Consider the following 11854-nt stretch of genomic DNA (forward strand, 5'->3'; position numbering starts at 1 on the left):
TACTTTGGATAATAAATGCCCCCACCCTTCCCCTCCAACCCCTCTGCCCTATCTAGAGTTGGTCTATTCCTCCCATGCTCCCTCTCCCTATTCCACTATAAATCAGCTTCCTTATAGCAAAGAAAACATTCAACATTTGGTTTTTCGGGAATGGCTAACTTCACTTAGAATTATCTTCTCTAACTCCATCTAATTACCTGCAAATGCCATGATTTTATTCTTTTATTGCTGAATAATATTCCATTGTGTATATATGCCACATATTTTTTATCCATTCATCTACTGAAGGACATCTAGGTTGGTTCCACAGTTTAGCTATTGTGAATTGTGCTGCTATAGACATTGATGTGGCTGTGTCCCTGTAGTATTTTGATTTTGTCCTTTGGATATAGACCAAGGAGAGGGATAGCTGGGTCAAACGGTGGTTCCATTCCCAATTCCAATGTATTTCATTAAACTTACCAAATATAAGATGCAATTGAAGTGATCTACACACACTGTCAAGCAGTATCACGGATTGATCTGCTACAATTATAAATCCATCATTTAAGCTGCATGCTTGTATCTTTGGATTCAGAGAGGTCTGTGAGAGGAGAAAGCATGGCCAAAATTAAAACATTTTTATACAAGTTTCATAATAATTGTCAATAGTATCCTCATGGCCCCAAAGACCCAACTTTGAAACTTAACCAAACAGTCCATCTACCTAAGAAGTTGTTACGGTTTAGATAGGAGGTGTCTCCTAAACATGCCTGTTAATGCAGCAATATTCAAAAGTAAAATGGTTATATTATGAGAATGGTAACCTAATTACTCCAGCCTAGCTTGAATGGACTGACTAGGTGGTAAAGGAAGGCAGGGGAGCATGGCTGGAGAAGGTGAGACACTGGGGTGTCCCTGGAAGGGTGTGTCTTCCCTGTGGTTCTTTCCCCCACACTCTCTCAGCTTCCATCTGCCATGTGCCCTTCTGCCATGACACGCTGCCTCACCTGGACCCAGAGCAATGGAGTCAGCCATCTGTGAACTGAGATAGCTGATACTATGAGCCAAAATAAGCTTTTCCTCCTCTAAGTAATTCCTGTGGGGCATTTTCGTTACAGCGATGCAAAAGCTAAAATATTAGTCATTAAGTTCTTCTTTGTATGGTGTATTTTAAACCCATCCAACGTCCTAAGTAAGGAAACAGTCCTGGAGGGGTAGGGAAGAGTGAGGGATTCCCCCATACAAGTCCTCTTTTTGTAAGAGTAGATCTTATACTATAGGAGACAAAAATCAACATAAATGAGTAAATCAAGATTGGCATAAAGTTTCAGTTTCATGGCTAAGCTTGAGGAGCTGGGGGCAGGGACTATTTAACTGTGAAATGGTAGATACCCGCCCCTAGAGAAAAGAATCTACATAAAGCTGAATCTACTCGACACCAGCCATGAAAATTTCGAGGAAATGCCACACTGACTTGCCCACACTTTCCAACTTAACCAGAAAAGGTGATCTTTACGTGAAGCATACTGATTTTTAGATACTGGCAGCTAAGTCAACATCTTAAAAAACACTATGCAAGCCAAATTTCAGTCTTCAGTTTCAGCTTCAGTTGATTAGAGCTTCCCATGAAGATCTATCTAGAAGGAATTGGAATTTATGGTTGAGAACGCTCAGTTGCTTACTAGCTGTGTGCTTGTGAGCAAATGCCTCAACTGCCTCCCTGTGAAACAGGAGTAAAATAACAATACCTACAATACTTACTGCAGGGAGGTTAAATGAATTAATTCATGTTAAGGGTTTACAAGTATCTTGCACATAGCCTATCTCAATAAATGCCAACTGCTCTTAGTTGTCCCTAACACAACAAGATAATCACTTTATCTGTGCCAGTGTCAAGGGTCACCTTCTCCAGGAACAATTTTTGAAAGTTCCACCATATTTGTATCCCTCTTCTATTACTTCAGTCAGTGAAAAGTTACACCAAAGCACTGCAATGAAGCCACTGTGCTCTGATTCTAGGGATCTGTCCACCTTGTTCTCTCCGTTGAGTTGTTCTTCCTTTTTTCCTGAGGCCCAAGTCAAGTGTAGTCAAGTCAAGAGCACGTTATGAGGTGCTCCTTAGACTGCTAAAACCACAATGAGGTCTCCATCTGAATTCCTACCCGATTAACTGTCTCTACTATTCATTTACACTTAGCATACACTGACTTGCACAGTTAAACATCTTTTTTTCTTATTTTGTTTTTTATGTTTTGCTTAAAAAATATATTTTTACAGCTAAATATCTTCTTTTACTTGTCTTCTGTCTGCCTAACATTAAGGTAAGACCCTAAAATAAAAGGAAAATATGTCCAAGTGCCTAGCATAAGCTCACAGTCATTCTTCAATAGAGACCCTCAGAAGTAACGAGAGGCCTAGGACACTTCCAGTTTTTAAGCCTCTTACTAATATCAAAAAATAAAGAAATGTCTTTTCTCATTACAGAATGTGTGGTATAGCTTAAATGTTTGCTGTTAACAAATAAATAATGTAATGGCAAAAAAAACAAAAATGCAATTTTGGGCCTGAGGATATGGCTCAGTTGGTAGAACGCTTGACTAGCATGCACAAATCCCTGTATTCAATCCCCAGCACCACCCAAAAAATAAAAGCAATTTGTTTGGACTACTCATAAGATAATTAATATTTACATATCATGTGATCCATGGTCAGCTAATAACAGAATAGTCCAACAAAAGGATGTAAGTTAAAAGCTGCATGAAGAATGACTTCTGGGGCTGAGGTTGTGGCTCAGTGGTGGAGCACTTGCCCAGTGTATGTGAGGCATTGGGTTCAATTCTCAGTACCACATAAAAATAAATAAAGGTATTGTGTCCATCTACCAAAAAAAAAAAAGAATGACTTCTGGCCTGGTGTGGTGATGCCTACAGGGCAAAACCCCATCTCCAAAAAAAAAAAAAGAATAATTTCTGATTTATTTTATGGTCGTGGGGAGTGAACCCAAGGCCTCAGGCATAGTATGCAATTACCTCTACCAATGAGCTATATTCCCAGCCCAATTTCTGTTTTTTAAATCCTGTCAGTCAGTTTCTTTGCATACATTTAGAACCTCATTTGAAAAATGTCAAAAGCCTAAATTTTAGGCCCCTTACAAATAAGATCCCCAGAGGATGATCTGTCTTCCATGCTCTAGGAGACATAACTTTGTCTCTAATAGTTGGTCTCTTCTTCCTTTTAATCTTTTTCTTATTAAGAGGATTAAATAATAGCATTGACATGCTAAGGGAACTAGAGGAACCATGGGGTATACTAAGTGACAGAAGGTCAGCTGTACTTTCTTTATAAGAAATCTTTGTTCACCAACATCACCCTATCAGCAGAAACGAAGGACTAGGCTAGGGGTTCAGTGGTAGAGTGTTTACCTGGGATGTGTTAGGCCCTGGGTTCAATCCCTACCACCTTTCCTTTTTTTGGAGGAGCCCCCCAAAGAAAGGGAAAAAAGAAAAAAAAAGTACTGAAAAGGGAAAATCAGAAACTTAGATGTTATCTCAATACTTAAATGAATAATAAATTAATTAATTAATTAAAAAATAAATAAATAACAAAGACTAGGGATGCAGCTCAGGGGTAAATGGCCTCTGGGGTCCAATCTCTACTACCAAGAAAAAAAAAGTTGTCAATGAAAGAGTCATTGTCAAAATCTTACCTTTTCAGAGGAGATCTTTGCAAGCAAATCTACTTGATACAAGGAAGTTCCATTTTCATTTCTTGACCCTACACTTAGGTATCCACTTCCTGTATCATCACTTGTTAGCAGCTCAATATCATTCCACATGCTTCTGGAACGGAGTCAGGAAGCACAGTCTTTCCTGTGACAACATGTAAAATTACAAATCAAATTATCTTGTTGCATGGAATTCAGGTCCTTGGGAAGTGTTGGGAGTTGCCCCAGCTCCAAAGACTAACCTCCCCATCCCCTGAGAAGAGCTGTCCAATGGTGAGTCCTGGTGACTCACATGATCCTTACCCACCAATCAGAACTTCCCCATCACGGTCCAATGGTGAGTCATGCTGACTCACATGATCCTTACCCACCAATCAGAAAGCACCCCATGCTAGCTGCCAAAACCGTTAAACTGTTTCAACCGTCAGACCATCCCTGGCTCTATAAATATGCAGAGCTGCCTCAATAAACGGGCATTTTCTCTGATGGCAAGCCTTGACCGTTCTTTCATTGGTGCCGAAACCCGGGAAGGGGAATTCCTTGCTGCTCAAGGGCCCCCTCTCTCAAGGCTTGCCGTCCTCGTCCACTCTTTGGAGCTCTGGCTCTTCAGTAGGTGAGTTCCCTATTGGGTATCCAACTTCAGATGGGCTACACAGGGGCTTTGACCGTGATCATCCGGCAAACCTCTGACGCCCAATCTGGAGGACAGAACGTACCCCACCACAACCTTCACGGTCACGGTGGACTCTCTGGAACCCGGTTCTTGAGCAGGAGGTACTAAGGGGTGGAAGAACAGGCATTACCCCCCCCCAACCACCCTTGCCCTCTCCTGACCTATGGGGGCCTCTTCTTCCCTCCCTGTAGACTCCCCCTTATTAAATTCTGCACACAAGATTGACCTTACTATCAATTAGACAATCAAAATCAATGGCCCCCAGGAGGATCCCTAGATCCCGCAATTCTCAGAGATCTGTTTAACTTCTGCAAGCACTCGAAAAAGTGGAAGGAGATCCCCTATGTTGAGGCTTTTTCTCTTCTTCGTTCTCACCCGACCTATTGGGCAGATGAACCCCCTCCCTACCGACCTCCCCCGTCAGCTCCGTCCAGCCCCTCAGGTGTTCCCCCTGACTCGGCCGACACCTTTAGTTCCCCCTAAACTAGGTCCTGCTCCGTTGTCCCACAAACCATGCCCCCTTAAGAGAGGTTGCTGGAACTGAGGGCATTATCCGGGTACATATCCCGTTCTCTATGAATGACCTCATGCAACTAGATTGAAGGTTGGGCTCACTCACTACAGATCCCACCACTTACATTAGAGAGTTTCAATGGGTCCTCCAGGCTTATAGCCTCACTCACCATGATATATACATGTTATTGGCTAACACTCTCCTTCTTGAGGAACGTACCAGAGTCTGGGAACTTGCCAGAGCCCATGCAGATGAAACTCACTGAGTTAATCCTAATCACCCTCCGGGGTCACTTGCTGCCCCAGATCAAACTCCTGACTGGGATTATAATACACAAGCTGGCATACAGAGTAGGGAGTGATTCTCCGCATGTATTATGACTGGGCTCAAAAAGGCGGCACGTAAGGCTGTCAATTTCCAAAAATTTCAAGTGATTATTCAAAAGTGAGAGGAGACCCCATCAGAATTTCTGGATCGGCTTACAAAAGCCCTTCAGCAGTATACTAACATAGATCCCGAAACCCCAGATGGACGTCATGTCCTTATGACATATTTCCTCTCTCAGAGCTACCCCAACATCCGGGCCAAACTAAAAAAGCTCGAACAAGGCCCTGCCACCCCCGAGACTGAGATCTTGGCAGTAGCCTTTAAAGTTTTTCACAACTGGGATGAGGAAATTGAGCGCCACAAGCACAGGGCAAAACACAATAAATTTCAAATGCTTGCCCAGGTGCTGCAGGGTGCTTCCTCGGGTTGCTGCCCATCACCGAAACTCCACCCCCACCCCCGCTTCAAGTGTGGCAAGGAGGGATGTAGGGCCAAGGCATGCCCCAAACCACGCACTCCATGTAACCCATGCCCTAAATGTCAACAACAAGGTCATTGGGGTTCTGACTGTCCTAGATTTCATAAGAAGCCTATAGCCAGGGAACCCTCTAACCTTTTGGGCATAGCAATCCAAGATTGACGGAGCCTTGGGTCCTTGTGCCCGACCGTAATGATTCATAAACAAGAACCCAGGGTGTGGATTCAGGTGGATGGGTGCAAGGTTGACTTTCTCCTTGACACTGGGGCTAACTTCGCAGTCCTGATAGACTGGAAACAAAAAGTGCCGTCCACCTCTCCTATTATTGGGGTAGAAGGAAAGACCATCTATCCAAAAAAGATGAACCCCTACCCTCAGCGGTAGGGAAGCCCTTTACAATCCTTAAAAAGGCCCTCCTCCGGGCACCCACCCCCCATCTCCCTGACCTCTCCGACCCTTCACCCTCTATGTACATGAAAAACAGGGACAAAATCTGGGCGTTCTGGGTCAGGAATATGGCCCCACATTTGCTCCAGTGGCCTACCTATCCAAACAGCTCAACCCACCGTCAAGGGCTGGCCCCCATGTCTCAGAGCCCTAGCAGGGGCCATGATCTCCAGAAGGAAGCATACAAGCTTACCTTTGGCTCCCCACTAACCATCTCATCTCCTCACCATCTAAAGGATTTCCTCACTTAGAAGGGGCTACAGTCACTTCCTCCTTCCAGGGTTCTATCCCTCCATCTCTTTTCAGCCCTGCTCTCCATTAAACCCTGCCTCCCTCCTCCCATCTTCTCCCTCACAAGATCCCGTCCACAAATGCCTGGAGGTATTAGAGACGATTTTACCCTGCCCTACCACCATTTCTGAGGGACCCCTGCCCTCTTTGGACCTCGTCTGATTCTCAGATGGTAGCTCCTTTATACATGAAGGGGTTAAAGTAGCGGGGTATGCTGTCGTTTCCCTCTCATCCATCATAGAGGCAAAACCTTTCCCACCCAGTACCACCAACCAACAAGCTGAACTCGTAGCTGCCACAAGGCATGTGAGCTAGCAGAGGGAAAAACCTTCTCCCTATATACAGATCTCCCATGCAGCCATTTGGAAGAAAGGGGGCTATTGACCACCACAGGGACGGCAGTCATTAATTCCACACTTATTTCTGGCCTACTACGAGTCTCCAGGCTGCCTTCCCAACTGGGGATAATCCACTGCGAGGCCCATCAAACTGACTCCTCCCTTACTACTATGGGGAATTCCAAGGCTGATCAAGCGGCTGGATCAGTCGCCCTACAGAGCTTTACCTCCTGTCCGCTACTCTTCGTTACCACCAGGGATCGGCCCAAAGATCCCCAACAACGCTTCCAGTTCCTTCACTCTCTATTCCACTCTAGTACAGAGTCTCACTACTTTCCTTCACTCCTTTTTCACCCTTTCCCCATGCGATAAGACCCTCCTACAACAGATCACTTCCGCTTGTCAGAGAACCAATACCAATACTCCATTAAAACCTAAACCTTTCCCTTCTCATCAGGCCCGCAGTCATACCCCAGCTGCAGACTGCCAGATTGATTTCACCAACACGCCCCGAGTAAAAAACAAGGCTTTCCCACTTCTAACAAGCAGGCCTCTATGGTAGTTGACTCACACAATCCCCCATTTCGGGATGCCCACTTCTATCCAATCAGACAATGGCCCAGAATTCACCTCGGAGATAACTCAGGGACTGGCTCAAGCGATATCACTCCCTTGGCATTTCCATTGCCCTTACCACCCCCAGGCTTCCAGAAAGGTTGCAAGGACCAATTGGTCCCTTAAAGAGACCCTCACCAAGCTCACCATGGAAATAAGCCTGGACTGCATAAAGGTGCTTCCCTTGGCTTTAATGCAATAGTAAACAAGTTGAACAAGTGTTGGCCTTGCCCAAGAAGCTTTCTAATCTCTCACCTTTTGAAGTCATATATGGCCGTCCCCTCATTCCTCCCGGACTGCCTACAGAACCCCTACCCATCTCCAAAACCTATGCCCTGCCCCTCCTCTTCCATCTATGCTCTGAACTCTGGCGCTATCAAGACTGGCTCCTTCCCGACCCTAAACCCTACCTCCTTAACACTTGGTCAACTTGTTTACTATTGCCCCACTTGTTTACTAAATCCCCCTCTGAAACCAAAATGGAAGGGCCCTGCTCAGGTGATTATGTGCACACCCTCAGTGGTCAAACTCAAACTACCTAATAACCCACTTACCCATGGATTCATATTTCCAGACTTAAGCCCAGCACTCCTATACCTTCATCAGAAGAGCCAACGATCGTCACCTGTCATTAAGTACTCTTGTCAATGCTCCCCCTTATTTCTGGCCCCTCTTGGGTCCTCTCTTTGCCCTATGTCTGAAGATTCAAGGCAAGTGACCCTAAGGGCCCCCTCCAGCCAGACCCCCCCCCCACTTGCTTGAATCTGGCTGGAAGTGGGACCATTGTATGTTGTCCTTCTGACAAAACACTTAGGTGTCCAGAGCATGGTGACCCCTGAATAAGTGTGATCATAAGAGAGCACTTTACCAGTTGCCTTCTGGGCCTAAGGAGGAACATGTGTGTTTTGTTTATCCTCCCAGTTTTGTAAGAATTTCAAGTATCAGTATTTAAACTTGAGGTGTTTCACATAAAACCTGGAGAGATCTGACTGCTCTCAAAGGGAAATATGGTAACAATGGGCCACTGTTCTCCCTTGGCTGCCTTCGAGAAAGGCAAAGAGAGAAGCAAGCTGGTACACCCAGGTAGGAGAAAGTTTGAAGAACAGCCTTAATAGAGAGGGGAGGAAGCTAGATTAAACTAGGAATGAAGAGTGGAATTGAGGGTGTTAGGTGCAGGACAGGGTGGTAACTTTGCCAAACAAAGTTAGCTGCAGAATGACCTGGCTTCTCAAACCCTGTCTGGTTCTTTATCACCTATTTGCTTCAAGCCCAAATGCCCAGGCCTCCTGCTCAAGGTTGAACACTTAACCTGCCTTGTGCCAACAAGGCAGCTTGCAGACCCAGAGACCCCGTTAGATTTGGGCTATAAAAACTCCCTGTTCCCGTTCCTTCCCCCATCATAAAGTTATTCAGACTCAGGTGGGTAAAATTTCTAATCAAGCTTTTAACCAGCTTCTCCTCAGGAATTACCAACTCCTGGCTACTGATGATACTTCCAGTCCAGACCTATGCCGAATGGACTGATGTCATCATGGATCTGTGGTGGCAAAGAATCTTAGTTGGTACCAGTCTTCTCTGCCCTCCTGTGGGGGCTCCTTACTTCCCTCCTCTCTTTCTCCCACACCACCCCATTTCAGCAGGAAACAGCCAGAATAAGTCGATGCCCACTCTCATTTAATAACAAAGAGGGGGGAATGTTGGGACCAGGCTCCAAAGACTAACCTCCCCATTCTCTCAACCCCCCAAGGAGAGCTGTCCAATGGTGAGTCCTGCTGACTCACATGATCCTTACCCACCAATCATAAAACACCCCATGCCAGCTGCCAAAACCCGTTAAATTGTTAAACTGTTTCAAATGTCAGACCACCCCAGCTCTATAAATATGCAGAGCTGGGCTGGGGATGTGGCTCAAGCGGTAGCACGCTCGCCTGGCATGCTTGCAGCCCGGGTTCGATCCTCAGCACCACATACAAACAATGTTGTGTCCGCCGAGAACTAAAATAAATAAATATTTTTAAAAATTTCAAAAAAAATAAAATAAATATGCAGAGCTGCTTTAATAAACAGGCATTTTTCTCCAGTCATTTTCTCCAAAGGCAAGCCTTGATCGTTCTTTCAAGAAGTAAAAAGGTTTACTCAAAAAACAGAAGCCAAACCTAACGTCAACACATACAAACTTTGGTCATTTGAACCAATAAGATAAATGGAAATAGAGCTATTATCAGAGAACATCATATTGGTTTATACACACAAATCAACAATTTTTTTTTTTTACTTGTATGTTTATTGCTGATGGACCTTTATTTTATTTATTCATATGCAGACTGGGAATCAAACCCAGTGCCTTAGATATGCTAGGCAAATGCTATACTACTGAGCTTTAACCCCAGCCTCAACAATTCTCATATTACCAGTGCAACCTAGAGCTACTACTACTTTGTGCAATAACAGCGTAAAATTATGTCAAATTTTCACTTGATATAAACCTTTAATCACTATAGCAATAAAGAGTGCAGGTTCTAAAGTCAGAGTGTCTGGGATATCATAGGATCTAAAAGTCCAGATAAACTTTTTTTAAATGCCCATTAAGGTTTCCACTGTACTGCTACACATTAAAAAAAAAAAAAAAGGAAGAGAAAAAATTAGATTGGTTTTCTGATTTTGTGCCAGAGTACATTTGAAACTTTAGGGGAGTCACTTAACCATCTCATTAGCAAAGATTTATACAATCCATATTATCAGTGGTCTGAATGAAAACAGAACATTAAGATGAAAAACAGTCCCCTTATCAAGACTGGTGGGAAATAACCAGATAATTAGATTTTTTTGTAAGAAGTGAGTTTTAAAATAAAAATATGGGTGAGGGATATAGATCCATGGTAGAGCTCTTGCTTATCATATACAAGGCCCCAAGTTTGATCACCTCAGCACCCAAAATATTAAATGAAATCTATAGAAGTATGGTACAAGGGTGAAACAATCTTTAAGTTGATTTTTTTTATGAGTGGCTGGTTGCCCATGGACAATTACTTTAATCTTCATTTTCCCCAATTCTCTAAACTACAAAATAGGAATGTATTGGGACCTACCCAAATGAGTTGTCTTTTGAGTTTTGAATATTCACAGAACAAGGCTTGGTTCAAGGCAAACACTCAAGTCTACCTGTTTGCTAATTTGTTATTAGTGGAAGCAAGTAACCTTTGGTCAGGGAATTTAAGGTCATATGACTTTAAAAATAGGAAAAGGGTTTACTAAGAATGTAAACAAGTTAAAATAAAGCACATCAGCAAGCAAGAGAATTGTTGTAATGGCTGATATTTGGAAATTAAGAGGAGGTTAACATAGGAGAGACAGGTTGGGATGAATACTTTTTTAGGTCTCGGTTTCCTACATATGTGAAACAGAAAATAAGTTTATATTCTTGTAGGAAGAATAAAACACAAAATAATTAACATGTATGGAGTGTCTTCACATGCCCAGCAGTTTTGCAAGCTGTATTAATTTAATCTGACTTATTTTACAGTTGAAGTACAGAAGTCAGGAGTTAAAGAGTAGACCACGGTCACCTAAAGGAAGTAAATGCTGTAAAGCCGGTAAGTGTCCTTTTTAATTGTTAGACTGGCTTTTGACAAAAATAAATAAATGTACAAGTAATCACCATCAGTGCTCAATGTTTTGAAGGAAACAAACAGTGCTCAGGTAAGTGGGGGAAGGGTAACTTAAGAAAAGCCTGTTGGGGAAGGGAAAGAGGTGCCATCTAAGCTGGGAACTAAATAGCAGGAAGCCAAATATGCCAAGCTCGGAGAGAACAACGATTTAGGCACCGAGGACAAAGCTTAAAGGGTCAGAGGGTGGAGAGAATTTAGAGCAGCTGCGGGGTCCCTGCAAGAGTGGAAGATGATGTAGAGATAGGTGGAGCCGAATGAAATCTCCACTACCAGAAGGGATTATCCTTGGTGCAAGGAGGATACTAAACAAGAGTGATATGATTTCATAGTCGTTTGGAGAGCACTCTGACTGCAGGATGGAGAACAGATTAGAGAATATGATAATAAGCGAGACAAAACACTGTTAATTAGGTTTCTATACATAAACCCTCTCGGATACCTCCGCCAGCAAAAACTACTTCCAACCTCTCTCCCGCCAACGTCTAGCGGCGAAAACGCCCTGCAATGGGTTGAAGCCGCTATTTCCACCTGGTCCCATCCCCAAGTTCCCAATAGCAGCACGGAAGACCCTGCTCACCTGCAATTGAAGAAACTAAAAGGAAACACCAAGTATTCCACCCCTCTTCCTGACTCACACAACCGCCCCTAATCACTTTAGGTTCTATCCCACGGGTTTAAATTGGCGGGAGAATAGCAATTCCAACCCCTTCTACGGCGGCCGAGGAAGGCCAAGATTGTTGTTTAATCGAAATAGGAAGTCGCCCCACCTTAGACTGCATTCATTCCTACCTCCCGAC

The 11854-nt window shown here is 43.8% G+C and overlaps 1 protein-coding gene across 2 annotated transcripts in view; it reads right to left on the minus strand.

The window, feature by feature from the left end:
• The window catches only part of Kntc1 (kinetochore associated 1), an 87352-nt gene extending 75615 nt beyond the window's left edge, over positions 1–11737 (minus strand). For both annotated transcript variants that reach the window (XM_046446287.2, XM_046446286.2), the window contains exons 1-3: positions 11635–11737; positions 3689–3851; positions 463–583 (exon numbers count right to left, since the gene is read on the minus strand). In XM_046446287.2, the coding sequence (XP_046302243.1) occupies positions 463–583; positions 3689–3817 (250 nt within the window). In that variant the 5' untranslated portion in view covers positions 3818–3851; positions 11635–11737. The remainder of the gene's footprint in view (positions 1–462; positions 584–3688; positions 3852–11634) is intronic.
• Positions 11738–11854: the final 117 nt, after the last annotated feature.

This window comes from Marmota monax, unplaced genomic scaffold (genome assembly GCF_021218885.2).
Source record: "Marmota monax isolate L192 unplaced genomic scaffold, Marmota_monax_Labrador192_F-V1.1 WCK01_AAM20220418_F8-fsc00092, whole genome shotgun sequence".
In the NCBI taxonomy this organism is placed as follows: domain Eukaryota; kingdom Metazoa; phylum Chordata; class Mammalia; order Rodentia; family Sciuridae; genus Marmota; species Marmota monax.